This window comes from Caloenas nicobarica, chromosome 1 (genome assembly GCF_036013445.1).
Source record: "Caloenas nicobarica isolate bCalNic1 chromosome 1, bCalNic1.hap1, whole genome shotgun sequence".
Lineage (NCBI taxonomy): Eukaryota > Metazoa > Chordata > Aves > Columbiformes > Columbidae > Caloenas > Caloenas nicobarica.
Genome location: NC_088245.1, coordinates 161840535 through 161864676, shown reverse-complemented (window position 1 = coordinate 161864676; position 24142 = coordinate 161840535). Strand labels below are relative to the sequence as shown.

Here is a 24142-nt window from a genome sequence, read left to right as displayed (position 1 = left end):
GGTGTGACCTGTGGGGTTGTCCTGTGCAGAGACAGGAGTTGGACTCGATGATCCTTGTGGGTCCCTTCCAACTCAGGACATTCTGTGATTCCATGATTCTATGATTCACAGTTACAAGCCTTCCTCACACACACTGTGTCTCTGACATGAGATTTCAGGAGTCCTCCATGAAGCACATAGCTGCAGTGGCTGCATCAGCCCCATGGAGTACATAGACCCAGAGGGATGGGTGGCATTGTGGCTATTGATTGCATCACCAGAAGATCTGCAGAAGCGCCATGGGTCTAGATTTGACCAAAACAAAGATCAAAGCACACAGGGTGGTTTTATGCACAGATATCGCATCCTGACACAAGGTCACAATGCAGCCACAGTACCTGGAAGCACTGCAGTTTTGGGTTGATGCATGGAGTGGATGAAGGAAGTTGTTACTCCTTCCCCTGCCCTTCGAATCCATTTAATATAAAATCTTCAAGCTGAGGATAAATCAGATATCAAAGAGGGAAGAAGAGATGATGGTCTTGATCTTAGCCAAGGTCTGGGAAGTGTGCTTCTGGGACAGGGGCTTCAGTGTGTACTGCAGAGCACTTCCATCCCACTGAGGATGATATAGCATCAGTGCTTTCAAGGGCTACTAAAATATCTAAATCATAATACATAAATGGGTGATTTCTGCACTCAAGAAAGTGAGAACTGTAAATCAAGACAATTACAGTAGTCAGTAGTGAAAACTGAAATTGTTGGTTTTTAAGTTACTATGGCAAAAAGTCTGAGCAAAAGAAAATAATCTCATGCTATATTTTTCCCCGTTTCATATCTACTTTAAATTTTCATATTTATAGATCTGCTGCCTTTTAGGCCATAGCCAGTCCAACACAGAATGCATTTTCTTGCGCAGTTTTGGGTAAAGGAAAAAAAATGTTAACATCTTACCTGCTGAGAATTTTTCAAGAACAAAATACTAAAGGGAATGTTTTCATATGCTTGTAGACTCTAATTCTGTTTAGCACATCAATGTAAAATTCATGGCTGATTAAATGAAGATTTAATAGTAAATTACACATTTTAGTCTATCTCTACAGAAAAGGAAAAAGTGAATCTGATTATCAGATATATTTTTCTTGTGTAGGTTTTAGTCTGCTTCCTGCAAGTGTAAAGTGTGAACTTTGTTCAAATAACCAGTTTAAACTCAACAAATTTTCTTTCATTGGGTATGTGCTTATTTCATACCCATGCTACAAAGTCCTTACTTTCCATTAGAATATTTTCCAGAAATTACATTTATAAAAACTATAAGTTTATGATACTAAGTATATTAAGGGCATTTTGCTGATGCAGTTCACCCTTCTGTTAACTATCAGGGAACAAGACAATGCATCTAATTTTGCTATATATGTGCACAATTTTAGGTTTTGTATGTTTATGTGGACATGAGTGTGAAGGAGGAAGATAGCTGTATATTTTACACAAGACTAGTTTGTTTTAATATAATCCGATAAAACATTCTCAGGGCAATTGTATATATGACTTATTATATACTCATCCATGTCATCATGTTTTTCTTTAGTGCATAACTCAGAGACAAAACACTGAGAGGCATCCCTGGGCTTACTGTAGGGACATTAGTTCCCCTAATTATTCTCTGTTTAATTGCCTCCCTGTGCTTCTGTTTCACTTGGAAATAGGACATGCTGATGCTTGTGAGGACCCCTCTGTTTTCTACAATTTGTGTCTATAGAGAAGGACTTACCAGGAAGAGACTTACAATAAAATAAAATTACATAACATTACATAATGCTTAAATGATGAGATGAAGGTGCAAATTTATTTTCTACTATGCAGTTCCAAAAGCTGCAAGTGCAATACTCAGCAGAAAAGTGGGCACACGTCTCATAAACAGGTCATTCCAGACCATAGTCATCATCCCAAGGTGCACTTGAGCATCTGTTAAATATTTTATATATGGTATTTATATTTACACGTAACTTTGTGAAAATCTAACAAGAGCATTTGAAAGACCATAAAAGAGGAAATCTTAACATGGAGCTAGAAGATGATCTCACATGATTTGGGCCCACATAACGGAATGGGAATTTATGGATCCTATAAATAAACGGTGAGCTATTTATAAAGCATCTCTTCACTTCTGTGCTGCCCTAAATATATTACCAAGACATCGCATATCATAATGAGGAGCCCGTGGTTGATTATTAGAACCCAGCAATGTATCTGACGAGATCCTTGCTGGGATACCTTAAAGAACTGATACGCTTCTTCGCTTTAGAAATCAGGAAAATAGTTTAAGATATTCCCTTTCAATCTCTGTACTTGCGTACAATCCACATAGAATTTGTTTTACTCTCCAGTTTGTTGTGCTCCCTCTTGTGCTTCATTCACTTTGTGAAATGAAACAGGAGCATAAGCAAAGCATTAAATTCTGTTGTGTCCCAGATAACCAACATCTTGCTTTCTACTGTGCTGTAGGGTCTTCAGCAAATACTCAGTCTTTAAAGAAGGCTTTGCATTCCTTGATGAACTGACAACTGTATTTTTGTAACCATCTTGTCTCTGACAAGTTGTGACCAGCTTATTGCTAACAACCTGATTTAATGTTTCATTTCAAACCCAGCATTCTTTGTTATTTGGCCTTTTGAATTTCATGGAGAAAGACAAAGGATATGGGCGACCTGAAAAATCATGTTTTGTTTCTATGGAGCTTCCTTTGCTTTTTGGGGTTTTTGGGTTGTTTCATTTTTTGTTTGGGTTTTTTTTTTTTTTGGTTGTTTGGTTTTGGTTTTGGTTTGTTTGTTTGTTTGTCTTTGTTTTCTGTTTTGTTTGTTCATGGTTCGGTTTGTTGTTTGGTTGGGGTTTTTTTTCCAGATAGCCCAGGGCATTTTGCCCTTAGAACCCACTTGAAAAATATTCAATGTAGGAATATGATTAAACTTATCAAGAGGACAAAGCTATCAACCTTGGGGTTGCCTGCTTCGCTACCCCTACAATCTTATTTCTTTCTCTAGGAGAATACCTTCCTTTTAGTCCTAGTCTACTCAGTCTCTACCTTTCAGTTGCTGCCAATAGGCAGCTCAGAAAATTCATCAGTCATGCAGGGAGGTACCTGTAAGGAATCTGCATATCCTTACTTGCTGTGTCTAGGAGATTGCCACTGTCAACAAATTCAGATAGTGATCACCTTCCTATAAAGTGTCTTTTGCATCGTGATTCCATCCATGTTTATTAGAGCAGGAAAGAGCTGGAACATGTTTGGTCAATCTGTTGTCACTTGTCACCTCAAATTATTGCATAACTCATCATTGACCAAGACTGCTAATATTATGTATGCATTTATTTCTTTCTCATCAGGGCTAGTGTGTTCTTGCTGACATTGCACAACTAAGCCATTCCCAGCCCTCTGCACCACTCTGAGCTTCCTGCCCTTTTAATGTCAGTAAAACAATTCACAGGTCAGTGAACAGCAAACAAGACTTACTTGTGAGTACTTGTGAGTACTTACGAGTGACCAGAACACTTTTGCTGCTCTCCCTCTCTCTTTCTCTCTGAGAGAACTGCTTTTATTTTCGAGTGCTTTTCTGTTTTGCACTGTGAACCACAGATAGGCAGTCAGCAAGACTCCGGGATGTAGTCTGCATTTCAAGCTTCTTGGGTGTGCAGGTAGGACTGACTTTGACCATTCTTCACATCATTTTCTTATCCAGACACTGCTGCACAACGTGTCTAACTTCTCTAATTTGATCATTATCTCCTGCTGTAGCAGCTCTTCTCTTTTTCTATCATCTCAACCCTTTCTCAGAGTTTTCCCTCCTGCTTATCCGGGGGTTTGATTTCCAGATTATCAAGGACCTCCCCTTCTATTTCTGATTTGTATCTGGGCAATACTTAACCTACTTCCCTGCGATAGTTTTTTACTCCCAGTGAGCACAAAGACAATTTTGCTTGATCATGCAAAGCCTAATCTGGCATTTGTTTCCTCACCATTCTTTCTTAATGCCTCTTCCAACTTGGCTCTTCTGACTGTTCTGCAAAGGCAACTGCACATCATTGCTCAGTAACATCCTGCTGCTTTTCTAGTTGTAAAAAAACCCAGCAGATTCATCGTGCTTAGCTTTAAACATAGACATGAAGATATTTTCACATGAATGAGTCATTAAAGCACCACAAGAGAGAGTAATAAGCATCTATTTTAGATGCCTGTTTTTAGGTTGAAATGAATCTGTTTTGTAAGGGAGTATAGGTCAGATTTTGATATGTGTCTAGTCCAGTGAATCATACTAAGGACCTCTTCTAAAATGCTGGACTTTTACGGATTTTCTTTTTGCTCCCCAGATTGTTTCAAGTAGGATTTTCAGGGGTTTTCTGACCCTGTTGCCTGCACGTATGTCCTATTCTATTTTCAGCCCTGGAAAAATTAGCACACGCTTCCCTCTAAACCAAGCCCCTCTTATCTCGTGGAGGCCATAGACTTTTCTAAACAAGGCTGGAAGAAATGAGCAAACTCCCTTTTAAGTGAGATGCAGTGGGTTTTTTTTCTGTGGGAAGAAAGCAGAGGTACTACTTTTTATTAAGAGAGTGTCTTAAAGTTTATGTTCCAGAAGAAATGGTGGGATTTAAAAAGCCTAACAGATGTGAGATCCCTTCCTTACTTCTGTGTAACAGAAAACTTCTCATCTCCTGGGAGTGGAAGGAAGAAATTATTTCAAAGATTGTTCACCTTAGCTTTGCCCTTGAAATGCTGGGAAAATGACAGATGGAATCCATACCTAAAATTCTATTTAATGTGGGCTTACTCTAACAACAGATGAGAAAGATAAACTTTTTTCCAGAAAAAGTGCAGGGCAGATTTTTCGGGTCAATAATATCCCATGGGATGTAAACCCCATATCCTGGAGTATTTTCCCAGCTTGCACTGTTTTCAGTGTAAGAAATTCTTGTTTTAAACATATTTATAATCAAACAGCATTTTCCCACCCTGTTCCTTTGAAATTCATTATGCCTCTGACAGGTAAAACAGGATTCAAGAACTTTTAAATATTTACATCTGAGCATTCAAACATTTTATTTTGTGAAAACTTACATTGTAAAAAAAAATAGCTTTAAAGCATCACTCAGAAGTGATTCAAGAGATTTAAAAAATAGCTATACACAAAATATCCTTGTGACTGCAGATTTTGAAGTGGTTTTCTAAGTCTGGATTTTCTGTATTCAGATAATCTGGTAAGTAATTTTCCTACTTTCCTAAAAATAGGAGAAACTATTCTTTTCCACTGAAAATAGAGGTTCAGTCTCACCCAAGTAAACACCTGAACATTTTGTCCTTGTGGTTTTTTTGCCCTTGACTTCTGTGAGGATATTGTCAAATTCCACAATTCATCTCTCCAACACTGATTTATTATTTGATGTACAGCTTCCTGATGTAATCACTTAGAGACTTACAGACCTTATTTTCCTGCAGCCAGTTGCAGAATTATGTGTTATGATAACTTAGGCAAATCACTGATGAGAGCAATATTTATGAGCAGTGTTGAAATATTCTGGTGCATAACTTTAAGGGTTTTATCCATTTCGATACCTTTAAAAATTGCTTATGATGTTTTAATTTTTCATCTGTAAAATGGAGGAGCAATATTTGTCCTCCTTCCAGAACTATGCACAAACCAGAATACAACTACAGACATCTTGAGATAATCAAATAAGTGTGAAAAATGCCTCAAATTTTAATGAGTGTTGCAAAGAAACCCAGTTGCCATATTTCTCACAATTTCAAAATCATAAATAATGGAAAATGACATCTCAGTTGGACAAGAACAATGGCTAAATGTTCCTCTTCTTTTAGAAAAAAAATTAGGTGATTCCTCTGAGTTGCAGTGGGCTAAGTTCTTACTGCTGCACCGTTTGTATCACATGGTAAATGTGTAATTACTTTTTTTACATTATAAACATTTTCTAGGGCTCAATTGTATTGCCCTGAAATTCTTTCTAAGAGTTTAATTAGTATATTGATCTAAAAATTATATATTTTCTAGAATAATATTTTATTGGATATTAAAATATTAAAATTAAATTTACCATGGTTTATGTCATCATATTCTTGAGATATGATATCCCAGAACTGTGGGAGTCTTGCAGCTGTTTAACTGGCTGTAGTGTTTTATTTCGGTATAACTCAAGCACCAGTTCAAAGGCACTAGGACAAAGCTGTAGTACTCAAACCAGGCCTTCTACGTTTTGGTCATCTGGGATGCTATCTATTGTTAAAAAGATAGCTGTTTTTAACTTTAGGAGGTCAGTATTAGACTAGACTTTCAGTTGATATAAGCAAATATTCTCAAATTGACCTTCTACAACATAAATTCCCAATTGAGCATGGCGGATACAGTATTTCCATTGTTGTCCCAGATTGTGCAATAAAGGCATCTAAGAGCAAGACTGGGACAATGAGAATTACTTCAGTAAAGCATTCAAATATATTATGAATATTTCTATAAAGTTCTTATAGATACACACAGACATACTTTCAGCTGAAATCTGCTGAAAATAACTTGCTTGATGTCTAGATTATTAAATGAAATCAGCAGTAACACACTGCTCATGAAAACAGAAAAAATGTGGACAAGGAGAAAAATGAATCACTTGCATCCAACAGTGAGCAAATCTTGTTTGAAGAAAAGAAAGAGCAAAAGGAAGAAAAACCTCATTGCCAGCTAAGCTTTACCCACTTTCCCCAGTATTAAAACCAAACAACAACAAAAATCAATAGGGAGTAATTGTAACATGTTGAGAAGACAGTGTCAAAGACACATAATGAAAAGTAGTGAGTGATTGTACTGAACTTTAGTCTTTGTACTGAAGTTAATTAAAGATGAAAGGAAAGAAAAAAGGACAGGAAGCACTAGAACTGGACTATGGAATTACCCACAGATATATTAACTTTTTGGTGGAAGAATGCAAGGGAACTGCTACTCTTAGTCGAGTTTGCATTTCTCCTGGAATTGGTCAAGATATGCTAATGTATTCAAGATCAAACTCTGACCTGGCCACATACATAATAATTTTGTTGTTATTGCCTTAGTCCTACTTGAAACTCTTCAGATAATTAGGCTATGAACTAAATTATGCTTGGGAAACTTAGCTCATTTTTCCATCATCCAAAAAGTGACTTAAAGATGTCGGTGCCCCAGTTTCTCAGACAGTGTATCATTCCTGGACACACATCAGCTTGCCAAGTGGGGAGCTGGATGATTTAACCAACACACAAGTGCTAAAGACAGGGATTCGTTTCAGAACTCTCTCCAATTATGGACCATTTACGTGGGACTGCAGGAACATACCTCATCCTCCTGTATAAAGCAAAGCATTCGATACCTCTTCTTGAACACCAAATTGGAAGGAGGTAGAAGTTTCCACTTTTTCTCAAGCAGCTTGGTTGTTAATGCATTCATAAAGCTTGTGAGAAATAAAATGCAAACCTATTCTCCTTCCCAGACTACGGGTTGTTCTAGTGTAAAAGCATTTTAAAATGCTAGAAATGGCTAGAAATTGACTGCTTCTTCCCATCATTTTCTTCCCAAGGTCTTCATGCTAAGGAGTGACTCAATGTGATTCCAAATCAGATCAGTTCCTTTGGGTGCACAGGAAATGTAGGAAGGAGTCGTGTCCCCTCTTGTGGTCTCTGAGATTGCACTCAGTTTTGATTCATTTTGCTCATGTTTGACAGATTCTATTATACGCCAAGAAATCACAGGATCTGGACCTAGGTATGGCTTTATGCTATGAGTTTAGGTACATTCAATGTTACTTTGGAAGAATACCCCTACTTTGTTATCAGATGACATATAGGAGCTACTTCAGTAAGAAATCCCCTATAAATACAAATAGAGAAACTACACATCAGTGCATTTAATCCTTCTAAAAGTGACCAGTTGTTTAATCAGTTCATCTGATTTCTTGCATCAGAAAAAAAGATTTATATTTGTGTACCTGACAAAACCAAGGCTTTTGATTATGAAAACAGGTCAAATACATAACAAAGCAGTCTTTGCAAATGCAGTGTTGTAAGAGAGTACAATTTCATGGCTTTTAGACAAAGAAGTTCTCTCCTCAATTATTTATATTTCAAGTCCACCATTGCAAAATCTGCCTTATAAACGAAACAATATTCCTCCTAGAATTTCTGAAGAGGGAAAACAATGTTCAGTAATGAAGCCCATAAGATTCTTGCTTTTTGGCTTTTTTTGCATGTATGCAAAAACATACATTTATATAATTCTGAAGCTCTCAGAAAATGTTACAAAATGCCATAATGTAACATGTCCTGTGGCTGCTAAGCTCAATCAAAGCTCAGAAAGGCACTCTTCTGGTGTGCTGCATTCTACGTATGCTTATACCAAAATGAAGATGTCCTAGTCAGTCAGGGAGGCAGCATGATGTAATTAATTACTCCTCTACAGCAGTTTCCCCAGTTATGTCATTCAGTGTGATCTGCTTGATTTCTAATATACGATTTTCGTAAGGACCAGTTATTTCTAAACTTTGAAGTCTATGCAAATTTCTCTGTTGTTTTTAGCATAAAGCCAATTACAATGTATTTTAAAAGACATGCAGAAGAAAAAAAAAAAAAAAGCCATATCCAATATTAGTTACAGAAAAAACATTGAATCTCCTGAGCTGAGGAACAGCTTTCCTCAGCGAGTGCAGGTTTTGAGTATTTCTGAATGAAATTAATATCTGCCTTTTGACTGGTCTGCAGAAAAGTATTATTAGGTGTGAGGGACTCTGACTACTTCTTTTTTGACAATGGGAGTGAGAAATGGGCTTTGAAAATACATTTCGTAAAATATGCCAGCAGCAAGAAGTAGCAAGCCAATTATAGGTGGTTGAAAAACACCTTTCTATGGTAATATCCACATTTCATGTACTCATAGCATTCTGGAATACTCCCACTCAAAGCCGAATATTTTTTATGTTTTGTTTTGGGGTTGGTTGTTTTTTCACCAAGATTTCAGAATGTAAGACCAAAATTTGATTATTTTTTGCATGAAAGGTACTTCAGCTGTTGTTGAGGGAGGAAAACGACCTGAACTGTATTCTTTGAAAATAAAGGTACAGAAAAAACAGCTGAACCTGAGAACTGAAACTTGGCTACTTCAGTGTTTCCCTGTCCCACAAGTGGGAAGAGTTGGTCACCTAAAGGTACACCAGTACAGCTGAGTAATGGGGGAATATGGAGCAAGCTTGAGAATGGGACTCGTAGTGTATTCAGCTCACTGCCTACGTGTTAGCCGTCCTCCTGGGTGTGTTTTGGACCTCTCCAACTGGCTCTCTCCACACAGTGCCTGTGCACTGTTTGAAGGACAGAGACTGCCTCTAGAAAGCTGCATCAAGCTGCATGAAGGTACCTGTCCCCTGCCTTCTTTCCAATGTTAATGCAAGTGTAGTCTAAGCACTATCAAGTTTAATGTCCTGTCTCACTTCAAAACATGCAATATTATATTTAGCTTCCATTTACTCCCATTGCAGTACTGACATTTATTATTCCAAACACTTTGAGCTGAAAAACAACCACACAAAATAATTATTATGTATTTTAGTCACCCAGGCACCAGGTGGGACCCAGAGGAGATGTAGTGCCAAACACTATGTATGGGATGTGGCCATCTCGGAGTAGCAGGTGCTAGCAGTAAGCAATGCAAATGTAAACCAGTCCCTGCCACTTGGCCTCAGAGACAGTGATTGATCTGTGCTTGTATTTTATTTCACCAGCACAGCATCTTCTGAAACAGAGGTCTGCGATATCCATCTTGATCAGGAAGTAGCTGCTTGTGTTGGTCTTTGTCAGAACCTGATATAGATGTGTCAAAGGCTTCCCTAGAAAATTTCTCTATCTGTTTTCTTGCTTGGAGTCACAGCTTATCTCAAAAACTGTGTTACTTCTCTCTAAACAAAAGCAGGGCACCATCCTTTCTTGTAAAATGCTGTTGATGATGTCACCGTTTTGTACGGGGGATATTAAAACATTCAAACAAGATATGAGACACCTGCGTCCTGCTTATTCCTTTTGAGTGGTAAGGATTTATCCTCACTGCTTTGCAGTGGACTGTATCTGGGAGTAATCTGGTTAAAGCTGTTCTGTAATGCAACAAGAATTCAAGATTCACTGCGCCAATGTAAATAGACATTCTAACTGGCCTTTAGGGTCCTGTTCTAGCAGGTCAGGGATATCATCTGGACCTCTGGCAGAGAAAGACATGATAGCTAGTTAACTCTCAGACTACACTTGTGATTTATATAAATATAATATAAAGGCAGGTGCTGTATTCTCTCCTCTAGCTATGTTTTTCAAGAACGAAATTGCCAAGAAGTTTTTTTGCAAGGTCAAGATCCTATAGATATATATGGTTAGCACAAATAACAGCATGGCCTTGGGAAGGTGCAGATGAGAGAACGTGTGGATTTCAGTTGAACTTAGGGGTCAACCAGGTGCTGACAACTTTGTATTGGCAAGACTTCTGGGCCTGGGAAGAAGCATAATTTTAAGCATGGAAGAAATTTAACTGGTAAAACTGTCAGTTACGAAAGACAGAAATATCTCTTTCTTAAAGCAGCAATTTCGAAGTAATTCTGAATATTCTATTGTTGACCATAACTATATGTATTCTGCTTATGTCCTGCTTTTGATGCTAATCCTTTTGTAAAAATGGTCCTGTTCTGGATTTGGAGGTATAAAGATAAAACAGTTGGATAAGTGACTCTAAAGAGTAGTTCTGAGCAGTGGAAATAATGAAGTCCAGCTTTTCTTGAATTTGGATTTTCTGCTGTTTAATAAGGTGAAAGTTCCCCTGGTGCTTTTCTAACTTGTGGGTCATTCATAGCATCATTCCTCCACATGGATTCTTTTATATCTGTGAGGAACTGACCTCATGCTTCAGCCTTTTCCTCAATAAAAGCAGTAATAGAGCCTCTCTCCTTTTCTTCTCCCAGTTGTCTATTTTCAACAAACTTGTAGAATCTTAATTTACTGAAACCAGAAGTCGTCAGTCAAATTTGATTGAAACTGGCTGACAGTTCAAAAGCTATTGGAAAAGGATGGATAAATATACCTTCACACACACTATCAGAGTGTTGTGCTAGTAAAGTGCATTTCCCTAGGAAACCAAGGCAAAAATCACTTCTGAGCAAACTCAGAAGCATCTGCTATAACTCTTAACAGAGCCATTTTCATGTAAAAATGTCTAGCATAACGGGTATGTTCTGCATAGTTCTCTATAAATCAGTGATTTAATGTCAAAAAGGGAGAAAGAAATTCCACAGAAAAGGAAGTGTCATTTTAGTACAATCCCGATAACAGAAACTACACCAGTCAGATTAGGATGTACTGTTACAGTGCAAAGTCAGATTCATGCTTTCAGCACAAGTTACCATGAATATAGAAAAACAGTTTAATCCCTTCAAATTCATATTAGAAGTGTTGCATTTATTCATAAACCAACAGAATGAATGAAAGGAGTGCCATTGCTTTGCACTCTCCTGTCCAGGAATTTTGAAATCACTGAGGACCCTGTGGCCCTTTGTCGTTGCTCTAGATTGTCACTCCAGCATGAGAAACTTATGCTCCACTGCACCATGACAAGATGCTATTGCAAGTAGTACCTAACATGCACTTTTCCAAGGTAGAATTTCTGACCTGAAAATGTACATTGTAGGGTTACATATGATTTTAAACGTCTGAGATGAAACAATTAAACATGGAACCAAAAGTGTGAGGGGAATGATATTTACCCAAGGAACTTCACATGGTTGTCAAAAGTGACTGGTTTGTGCTATTTGCATTTAGATATGGAGGATTCAGTGGATGTCCTCCAGAAGATAATTTATCCTACTCTTCAAGAGGTGGGATAAAGAACTAACCCAAAAGGGACCTATTCCTCTCCATTGAACATGGAAGGAACACATTGCTATTGTCTATAATGCTTTTTGTCACTAGAGACATTGAAAGCATACTAAAAAACCCTCTTATCTGAACTCTTTACAAAATTGTCTGAGAAAACAAAAGGCTATTTTTGCCTGAAAACAGAATTATATCCTTTTGTCATGGTGCAGTTCTGAATAGTTTTCTAGAAATCATCAAGATTATCCTGGATTTACTGTGCTTTAATAGAGTAGAATCTGACCCAGTGATGGCATGACGGACAGTTCTAGCTTAACTAGGAAGAGCCTGGGGTCTCCTCAGGATCCTCTGTGTGAGGATCAGTCAGTTACTGTCCAACTGATTCCCTGGATGTTTTTCCTTCACTTTCCAGTAGACTTTGTGTGGGAGGGCTGGGGAGGCAAGCACTGCCGTCAGTAAGGGAGTGTTGATTTTTACATTCCTGAAAATCACTGCTGACTGTGCTAAATGAACGTAATTGGCAGGAATCGATTAGTCTCATAGGAGGATGTTATTAAGGGTTGAGCTCTTTTCACAAATTGCCCCTTCTGCACTTACTGCTTGAGAGGCATAATCTCAGTGATCCCGAACTTCACAGAACAGGAGATTGATTTCCTCCTTTTTCTTTTTCTTTCCCCCCCTTAAACTCTGCAGGTGAGTCCCACCCCAGGGTGCATCCGGGCGTTAATGAAGATGTTGTACTGCCCTTACTGCAGAGGACTTCCCACTGTGAAACCTTGCAACAACTATTGCCTCAATGTAATGAAGGGCTGCCTAGCAAATCAGGCTGATTTGGATACTGAGTGGAATCTGTTCATAGGTAAGAAGAGTTTAAATATTAGTGGAAGGAAATGCTGGTAATAGCAAATATCTGCAGAGTTTTGTGAGGTTAGAAGACACTGTTTGTCAATATTCCCAATGAAGCAACTGCAGATACACTTCACTTAATGATTGACCTTCCTGGCTTGCAGTAAGAAATTGCTCTTTCCCTGCCCCAAGCCAATCACATTTCGTATTTCATGTTTCAAAAGGAATGCTATGGCGTTACGGCTTCTGAGCTAAATTATTACATGATATGTGAAATGTTGAGAAAGCTTTAGCTGAGAATTTGATAACAAGCTTAACGTGGCAGAAATAGGATGTATTACAACCAAAAACTAGGCTCTTGCAAGCTGAGAAGATAATAACATTGTATAATATCCAGTCAACATAAGTCACAACAGCTGCTGTTCTTCATTCTGGTAGTATATAGGCAAAACTCTTAAAAGGTTACATACATGAGAAATTATTAATTCCTTGGTTTTGATTAAAATACATTAATGTCTCCCTTTTCATGTGTTGAATAGAAAGTACCAAACATGAAATCAAAATGTTAAAATGGAGCATAGAATACATATTTAAGGAAAACTGCTATTACAGTTTTATTCACATAATTCTTCACTCTAGTAAACTTAGCAAAAAAAAAAAAAAAAAAAAAAAAAAAAATCCTTTAAACAGCCACTCAGATATTCTGTAGGAAAAAAAAAAAGAAAAAAAGAAAAACCAAAACCTTCCAGAAGAGTAACATTTAACAAGAAATAAGAGCTTCAAGGCTTCAAGTTGCTTTTGATGATACACAAGTTAGGATGAGGAATTAGACAAGGCTAATGATAATACAGAAAGGACAGAAACAGATAGTTACGCCAGTCACTAATGAGCATCAAAACCCAGACTGGAGATCAGGAAAATAAAAGCAGCTGGAAAACATGGAGTAAAGCTGTCTTTTTGCAACCAAAGAAAGGAGATGTTATTTTCTGCTTTTAGAAAGACAAAAAATGATCAATCTCATTTTGCTTAATTTCAAACCCCACCGACCAATGTGACTTTGAAAGTTTGAGTCTGACTCATTCATGGATTTTCACTTTACTCAGCACGGAGGTGGTGCAAGATGGATAGGAAGAAGAAAACAGGATGAAAAATGAATCAGAATATGAAAAGTGAAAGACAGCATTGAGTGCGCTATAAAAATAGCAGAAGCCCAAAATGCAAACAACAATAATAAACAAATGATGCAAATGAACATGCCTTCTCAGTCTCTTGTACTGGTTAAAGGAGCTGACATTGGAAGCAGCACTATATGGAGGAATGCCAGTGGTATTACTGGTGTGAAAAGAAGAGTCAGTTCATCCTCAGAAAGCTGAGTAGGAGCTGGTGGGAAAACAATGCCAACCTGTTAAAGACATTGCATAAGCTACTTTCCCACTGTCATTAAAGAGTATGCAAGAGCTGAATTGTCACTTATTCTGATCAACGAAAATAATGTAGGCTATTAGGAAAAACAAAACAAAACAATACCACACAACACACACACACACAAAACCCAAACCTAAAATAAACAACAGAGGTTTTATTAAGGCAAGCATCTGTTCAAATCAAGAGCTAGAAGGTAAGAGTTCAGGTCTTAAGAGAAGATTTCCTTTTTCATGCTTTAAATTCAGTAAGAGTGCTGGGCAGAGTGAGGTATGTGTTGGAAAGTGTGGAAATGCTTACAGATTCAGACTTTGAGAGTCTTTGATGCAAAGCCCTTTTCTTCATCAATGTCTTTCAGATTTTGATTGTTCCTACTCTCAGAAAACAAAAAAAATGCATGAAAGTTTGTACACTATTTTAAAATAGTGCTAATTTATTAAATACTGTGTAATACACTGTTTGTTTCCTTAAAGGAAGGCAGGCTGCTATGCAATTGTTCCTTCAGGTCAGTAGAGACAAGGCAGTATAAAGTATAAATACGACAAGATGTATTTCCTCTTTCTTCTACTTAAACAACCTCCCCTCTACAACTTGGTGGGGAATGGAATAGAGAAAGAGAGACAGAGATGCACCTGTGTTTGGAAAAGGTATTCTATTTCATCCAATTTTTGAGGCCCCTGACAGCTTTGCTGAAGATGAGGGTCCTTAGTCCTTCCTTTATGAAAGACTGAAATGCGGCAACTCATCTCTGTCTCTGACAGCTGTCAGAGGCTTTCTGATAACATATGCAATTCCCTTAGTACTAAACACAACAAAACTTCTACTCACTGAATTAAAACGAACGGCAGCACTTTACAGCACCAGTGAGCTATGAAAAATTGGAAATTATGCATGAATGGTTTTTATCCCTGTTCTGATACTAGGAACCATGCACTAAGAAAAAAAATATAATTTTGTGCACTAACAGTCTCTGCGTAGGCAGGAATCCCAAATATTAGTGCATATTCATACACAACAAGATAGTTTTGCTTAGCTCATAATCTGTGTAATGCAAGGTTGTTTTGCCAAAAGTTGGTACTAGGAGAAAAGTCTCAAATGTGTTTGTCAGTAACTGAGAAAATACTGTAGTTTGGACTGCATGTCCCGGTATTGCTCTGTAATTACTGCGATTGTCCAGCAACACCTAAAATCTACAAGGAGGAAGAGCAGAGGAAAGTAAAGAGGCTCTCTGACAACAGGATGTGTTACATGTTCCACCTAGTTTATAAATATAAAAGTCAGGAGTGAAATCATGTTTATATAGCACTAATAAATCTTGCATCTACTTTCGAAGCTGGTGAGAGTGAGACAGCTCCCTCTAAACATCTGCTGCTTTCCAAGATTTTATAGACTGTGAAAATTGGTAAGAGGTGAAACAGCTGCAGCAGCATGACACATGGTTTATGATATTTTTCCTGTTCGTGTCACCTTAAGGTCTGTGTCCTTTTTGTGTAAGATTTCATTATAGGCTTTTTGTATTTTGTTGCCTTTGTTATTGCACAATAAAAGTCAAATGTAGCACATCCCATTCTAGCAGAATTCCTCTGAAACTCCAAATTTGCCTGAGAAAGGAAGACAGTCTTCAATAATTATATTATAATTATAAAACTATAATGAATAAGTGCTTTTTCCAGGTATCTATATAAAATATTTAAGAGGTATTTAAAAGTAAACCAGCCACACTGACTTTGAAAACATGTATTTGACAAAGCTTGCTTCTGATGTTTTGCCTGTTAGTTACCCCTCATAATCTCCTTTGCACCAGTCTCAAGCAAAGTTAGCAAAGGCAAGATAAAAAGAATGAGTAGAGGAACTGTATTGCTGAGGAAGGAGATTGCCTCAGGGGAGGAGCTGACTGATTCTGTGGAATGGGGAAAAAGGGATTTTCTTTGTCTCATGGCCCAACAGATATAGTCAAAATTATGCTTCTCTCCATGGAACTATACCAATTAACAGTGATAAAGATCAGGGATCCCACTCTTCATTCTGTCATGGAAACACAGAAGGGATGGAGAAAGCTATTCCCACTTACAAAGATTCAAATCCCATCCATCTTAGGGAATCGCATTCAATTTACCAATACTGTTACTCTTCTTTCTCTAGCTAGCCTATATTTCAGTCACTATCTTGAGATTCTTTGACTTTCTCTAACATAAGCTTTCTCTACAAGTGATCATTTATTTCCCCTTAACTGCTCTTTTTCTCAAGCAAGAATGTCAGTTGAGGAATTAGCTCCCCTTAGTGGGCATCACACTTTCCCTTGGTGCCTTCATTCAGCTTCAGAATCAACGCCCGCAAAAAGGCGATTTCCATGAAAGCAAGTGCATCTCATTCTGACCACTGCCTTATCCACAGGTTCAGGATGGCAAAGGGGTCATGACACATTTCTTTTTGCAGGATTAGCACTGGGGTTAACTTACCTCTGTCTTGAGACAAAAACACAGATGATACTAAATCTGAATGTCAAGCAGGATTGTGAGCCAAATATGATAGTCCTTACTTAAATAATTCAGAACAACGGAAGACTGAAATTCCAGGTAGTTGCTTTGATCATAGCAATGAGTGTACTAGGTCTTTTTTGGTGGACATCTATAGTAAATCATAAACGTTTTGTTGCTGTATTTAGTGACAAAGTGTACACTAGTGTAGTGCCTGCATAGTAGTGTAGTCCGTGGATTGATTCCTTTGCTGCAATCCGTGGAGGTTTGCCACTGTGAGGCTACTTATACCAGCAGAAATTACAAGGTGTTTTTTGTTTTGTTTTGTTTTTTCTAGGAATTATTTGCTGGTAAATCAGGCACACCTTGACCTTGCTCCCATGTTTTAATAGGTGGGAGACAGTGAAAAACAGTTGTGGAGTAACAGAGATGTGCAAATGACTGTGATTATGATGGCTCAGGATCGCATCCCTGTCTGTGAAAAGGAGCCAAGGGGCTCCTGCACTAATTCATGTCCGCAGCTGTCCTTCTGGTCAGGCTGGAGAGCAAGTGGCTTTGCTAGCAGAGTATTCAATATTTGACAAGCTCTGTAGTGGAGCGAGGCAGATCAGCATGTGGTGTGTTCACAGAATCACAGAACGTTAGGGGTTGGAAGGGACCTCAAAAGATCATCTAGTCCAATCCCCCTGCAGGAGCAGGAACACCTAGATGAGGTTACACAGGAATGTGTCCAGGCGGGTTTTGAATGTCTCCAGAGAAGGAGACTCCACAGCCTCTCTGGGCAGCCTGTTCCAGTGCTCTGGCACCCTCACTGTGAAGAAGTTTCCTCTCATATTTAACTGAAACCTCCTATGTTCCAGTTTGTACCCATTACCCCTTGTCCTATCATTGGTTGTCACCGAGAAGAGCCTGGCTCCATCCTCCTGACTCTCACCCTTTACATATTTATAACCATTAATGAGGTCACCCCTCGGTCTCCTCTTCTCCAAGCTAAAGAGACCCAGCTCCTCAGCCTTTCCTCGTAAGGGAGATGCTCACACTGCAGTATTCAAGGCCAGCAAAGCCAGCATCCAGGCTGGAGAGCCAGAACCACCTCTTAGTGCCACCATCCTGCTAGGCTTCAGCCACAGGAGAAAACACATCTGCAAGGTTTCAGCAAAAGCTTCTCCTTCCAGTCTTGAAGTTAGTTCACTTACTGTCATTACAGCAGCTCTACACTACTAATAAACTTTCTAGTTATTGTGCTTGAAGAATCCCTCTTTTTTTCTTCCTATCAGTATGGCTCAGACACCTTAGGAGACCTCTTGAGGTAGAGCATACCATGCAGTCTCACAGCAACTCGATCATTTTAAGCAAAACTCCCCATCAAATCCTTAACTAGTCATGCCTAGTGAAAGCCTTAGAGTGATGAAAATATGGAGTTTTATTTACTGCTTACAAAAGCCTTCAAGACTCTGTGTTTTCTCTGTTCTGTGTGCAAGCCCAAGGATAAACATTTTCCTTTTAATACTTCGAGAGACCACCTAGATTTGTCATTTTTTAATGACTTATTACAAGAATAATTGCGCTTTTCAAGACTCACTTTGGTTCATAGAGAAATCAGTTTATAATTGTAATAGTAATCCTTTACAATTTTCTTTTTCCTGTGTGTACAGCTACTGGAAATAAACACAGCCATAGCTGTGTAGGCAGCTGCATATTAGGTTCATGAAAATAGGGAACTTCTGAAGTCTATCAAGATAACATTCAAAACACATTATGGTTTTTGCCCCTGTTTTCTCTGAAACCTCTGTCACTTCTGTTTACCCTCACACACTAAAGAACGAAAGCTGGCAATCTGTTGTAACTCTCAGTAGGCAAAAGCCTTGCTTCTGCTTGATCATCGTAAGTAAGAGCCAAAAAAAGGGATTTTAGCAACCTTGGTTATTTGGCACCTGAATTTCTTCTCTCTGCCACCCTCCTCCTTCATCATTGCATGAAAGTATGCTGTGATATTTATTATATGTTAGCCTCTCATAAGGACTCTGGGAGAACAAATAAGTTACATTATTCCCTCCATGGGAAGGCACTGCAGAAGGCTCCTGCAGTCCTGGTGTGCCATTACTCCAAATTCAGAGTTTCTGGTAGAAATTCGTAAATTCTGGTTTGATGAATATAGAATGGGTACTTGAAACACTAACATTTCATGATGTGCACCTATACTTAAGGCAGCCAAAAAATCAAAACCTGTATATAAAGTCTTATTTTCCGTTAGTGTCAACTTAGCAAACGTAATTATTCTGGTTAAAATCATCCTTTCTTGCTTTCTTCCTGAATGAAAAGCATCATGACACCTCTAGTGAAACCATCTTTGCCACTCATCAGAATAAGAATAGGTGAAATTAACTTAACCTAATGCCTTTCATCTTTTATACCCATTTCTTAGAAAAACTTTAGTGCCTCCAGAGTTTGGAGAAGTAAAATTTTCTTTTAGTCTCTTGTCTGTACAGACTGTAGTAGCTATTATTATACACCACTGTCTATTCCATTAGTTGAACTGGCAGGGTTTGTTGGGTGGCTCTAAAGGTTGTGGAGCCTGATCCTGACTATATATGAAAAAATTGAATCTGTAGTTTAGAATTATTTTTCCTGCTTTAGCTTATGTGTCCCAAAAGCAAGGGAAAATAAGTAGCATACTCCGTCACGGGATACAACTGCAAATTCAATTGCTCAAAAGTTGAGAACGACCAGATTTTTGGATGTAAATCTGATGTTGTTTATGAAAAAACCTTTAGTGTGCTTCAGGCCCACCAGTCTCCACAATGCATAGGTAGCCTATGTAAAGGCATTTGCAGTACTATGAAAACATCAAATCTAACATCATAAAACAACTACATTAGTTCAGGATAAAAATATGCAGTTGCACAAATGGAAAGTGAACTCAACTTGATGATACCTAATTAAAAGATTACAGTATTATAATTTTTAAATTCTCTAATAAGCCGTAGCCTCCGTGATCTTACATTTTCCCCTGGTTTTCCAGAAATAGTAGAATCACTACCTACAATTTAAGTACGATACCAAGACCTGATGGCTTAGTCATAGTATATAGGAGCACACTTGAAACAAAGGGAACATAACCATTCAGTGAGGTGAATAATGTGTAGAAGAGAAGAACTGTATTCGCTCTTTCCTTACAGTTTCTCTTCCCTCAGAAGCATAAAGGATACACAACCTGGACATGTAATTCTTCAGATGGCAATGAATTCAGCCTGAGAGAAGCTCTCTGAAGTTGTGGGGCTGCCAACAGCATGCGAATAACACCAGCACTTGCCTGCTGCTTAAACTCTACTTACCCTGCAAAATCTCTGTGCCTCCCCCTGTGGCAATACAGTTTCTTGCAAGCAGCTCACAGCATCCATTGCCCTGTATATTTGCTCTAAGATGTGTCACTGAAGAAGGAGGTCCCCTTCTGTGGGACTATGGGGAGCTGCTGCTCCAGTTACTAGTTCCAGAGGGCTGGGGCTCATCTGGCTTGATCGTGCTGTCCCTGATACCGCTGGTAGCTGGTTACTAGGAGGATGTATCCTGGAAGGATGCTAATGGCTTCACTCAGGACGACTCTTGAAAACTGCAGCTTGTGAAGAGGGGCTGTGAATTTCTGAAGATACAGATGCTTAGCTGAATGACAGCAGCAAACTTCTTGGACTCCTGAGATTTGACATGACTTGTGGAAATGAAGTATGGTGATTAACTATGCCATTTTTGTTAAGGATAGAAAGATACTCGTGCATGTGAAACACATTATCCATCATCATGTCATGTGACAGTTACAAATACAGGATATTACAAATACAGCAATTCTAGAATTCTGCCTTTGCTAGCTGTACACAATACTCTTGAACTGTATGATTTCTGCATTTGCAGGAAAAAGCTTCCCAAAACTTGAAGTGGCATGAGAGCTCCAGACTCAACATTTTCACCAGGCACAACAGAGCCCTATATTCACTGTAGCATTTAGATGCCACAGCACCTTTTGAAAATAACAAGGCTGATCAGCATTGTCCAAAAAGTTTAAAAGATTTTATAATGAAACAACTAAATCAAATGATGACTTTTTAGTTCAATTTTCATTCCTTATCTCCAAGTCCTTCACATCATTTTACATCAAAGCGAAATGTCTGTCTAGTATATATGAGCACAGTTTGGAAGTTGCATACAATAGCAAATTTCTCAGTGTTTACATTCAGGCGAAGTGCTGGGGAAGCTGTTTTGCCACTGCCCTTCAAAATCCTATGAATGAACAGACAGTTGTTACATCAGACATCCTCTAGAAAAAGGAGAATATGTTAATTATTTATTACTCAAATCCTGCATGAATCAAGCATTATTATTTTGTACTTTTCCAAGACAATACCTATGCTCTCTCAAGGGAATCCTTGCTTCCAGGAGTGCAATAAACAGCGGTGCTCTTTCTGTCCTAGGCTACCATGTATATTAACACCTCGAAAGACTTTTCGGTGGAGGAATTGATGTCTCAATTAATTATGCTTATGTAGGGTTACATCTCTGTGTACCTGCATAAATAAGAATCGGTTTTCATACACTGAAAATAGAACTTGAAACTGTGTGGGTTTTTAAATGGTCTGTTCTTTCTGGTGGATTGATTTACCAACCATTTCAGATTCTCCAAACTTCATATTAGAAACAAATGTTCAAATTATGTTCTCCATTATTCAGGTAAATGTAATGGAGAGGTACATGTAACTCAGGGCAAATTTCTTCTACAGCAGGAAACCTCCCTACCTTACTACTACTGAAACACTTGGTTATATATGAAAATACTTTGCTGAGGTTATTATACAATATCAATAAAAGGTGTTAGATGCAAATCCCTTACCACAATGATGTCAAAGCAAAATTGACATTGATTTGCTTTGTGTTATAATTTTGAGCCATTGCCTGATGAAGGCTTATCTGTTTAAGGTAATGTCTTAGGTAGTACGTTATCTTTTTATAATCATGTCCCATGAGCTTAAAAGGAAAACGGACATATTTCTTTTTAAAATAGAGAAACGAAGTGATGTTGGCAGTCAACCTTAATTTCTCCTTACCAATAAATCCTAATACTGTACGTGAACAATACAAAGGAAAAAAAGAAAAAAAATATATATTTTGAGTTGTTATTAATAATCTGCCAAATTCCATTAATAAGACACTTGGGGGTTTCTTAGTTTCATTTCCATATGCTTTTTTAGTGCTTGAATTTCAGAGCAAGTTTCAATTTGATATTTCTTGAAGAATACAAACAGCCTAAAACTCAGTAAAATAATTCGAATGTGTAGACAATCTCAGTCTAAATCACTATATTTTCTTTACTTTTTAAATGCTTATGCAGGTCTTTTTTGAACCGTATCTAAATGACCTCACATTGCCAGAAGCTCCAAGCCTTATCAGCAATATGTCAAAACCTACCCAAATATAGAATTTTATATGGATATTATATTAAATATGTATCATCCTTAATGTAAACAAAATTATCTTTTTTTTTCTAATGAAGCCACATAGATATGCAAGGGCACAGGTTACACTCAGTCAATGTTCTCATTTCCGAAAGACTTTTTAAGGATAAGCTGATAACAAAGGGTGAAGCGTGGTTGACTGACCTATAAATTTCTCATGACTTGGCAAAGAGGCTGTGATAAAGATCCCTACACAGTACTCCATATCAGTGCCAGATTTAGTGGAGCAAAAACTTAAAACCATTAGAGAGATCAGATTTTTAGTAAAACAAAAGATTCAGGATAATTATTTCTTTCTGGTAAGAGTCCTAGGGATTCCCTTCTTGCAATATGTCTACCCTCTATTTCTTCATGTAAAGAAATATTTTTTTCAGATGCAGGATTTATTGGGAAAAACATAGATATTTCCTTCTTTCTCTCTGCCTTACAAACAGAAAGTGTTACCATTTCTATAGTCAAGAGAACTAGTTTGGCCCAGAGTGCTGTGAGAGAGCTGGTATGGCCAAAATTCATTGAGCATTTTTGCAACAGTGAAATCCAAGAGTGTTCTGATGCATTTGGGAGATTCTGATGTGTTTAGAAAGTAATGTGGAAAACTCAGCTCTTATATTTCTTATTTCTGTGTCTTACTTGGTGTCACCTGCCCTGTAATATAACATTCAACATTCCTTAATGTCATTTATATTGCAAGTTAACCTATGGGAGTTTGAACTCCCATGACACGTATTTTTCATTTAGCCACGAGAAGCATATACTGAACTTTCCATGACTGTAGAAACTCACCTTCATAATATCACACTTCAATTTGCAGCAGCAGTAAAAAGCCTTTCTATCTGTCCTGTCTTGTTAACTGTTAAAATACAGATAACTATGTAGGAAAAAGCAGCAGCTTGAAAAATAAAGAATGAAATTTTGGTTCCACTGGATATTTGTTGCTGACCTCAAAAGAGAAACCAATTTTTCAACCAAGCTTTGCATCTCACTGTGATGTGAAATGAGATGAATATCAGTTTTTTATTTCAGTTTACAGGTTACAAAAGTATCTTGCACTTAGCTCAGCTGTAGGATGAGATGAAAACCATCACTAAAACCGAATGATGTATTGTAGTAAACAGAAAGTGCCAAACAGGCAAGAAGTTACCCTGAGCATGAACTAATAAAACATAGAGCAGTCACGAGTAGCTAACTTCAGGTTCATAGATTAAAAGATACAGAAAGTCTTCCAGTAGATTTCACTGTTCTGATAAAACATGAAGGATCATACCCACTGGCATTTATTGATGCTTCAGCATCCTTATTTTCATGCTTTGATTACAGGAAGCTGATAAACAGGATATAGACTGTCTCTACTATAGGAACTTAAGAGTGGTAGTTCTGGCACACATAGATACAGTTTATGATTTGTGTTTCATTTACACACTCAAAAGAAGGGATTTATGTATTTCTTATGACAAAATAAAAATGAATCCATCAATATTTTGTTAGTTGAAACTTTGCTGATATCTGCAGTGCTGAAAACATGCTCTAATTCAGGTTCTCCTCTTTGTACTGCGTTTACTCTTTGGTTAGGTTTTCATGCCAATTAGAAAATGAAATCATTGTTTTTCCTTTCTACGTTATCCTGGGAGATTTTCTGTCAGGAAAACCTTTCTGTAGGAGGCATGAAAGGTAGCTGCTCCAAGCTATACTGATGGTGAAAAACACATTTTAGTAATATGTAATTCCTCTATTCCAGATATTAATGACTGACATTCTCATTTTAGCACATTAACTACACTCAGATAAATCGCTTTTAAATTATTTGGCAGTTGTGAGTCCTTTTATAATATTTAGTTTGACTGTCTTCTCTGTATGTGGTTAATATATTCTTACAGTATCTTTCAATCTTTTATTGAAATAAATGCATACTATATTTGTTTTTTTCAAACGCAGCTGCCAGAAAAATACCTATAAAACCTAGTTGTCTGACTGATGCATGTTTTGAAGAGTGCATA

General features: G+C 37.7%; 1 protein-coding gene across 1 annotated transcript in view; it reads left to right on the top strand.

Moving 5' to 3' along the window:
* GPC6 (glypican 6) overlaps nucleotides 1-24142 on the top strand; it is a 769976-nt gene that overhangs the window by 554762 nt on the left and 191072 nt on the right. Inside the window, exon 4 of the mRNA XM_065651447.1 lies at nucleotides 12596-12761. Coding sequence (XP_065507519.1) covers nucleotides 12596-12761 — 166 coding nt within the window. The remainder of the gene's footprint in view (nucleotides 1-12595; nucleotides 12762-24142) is intronic.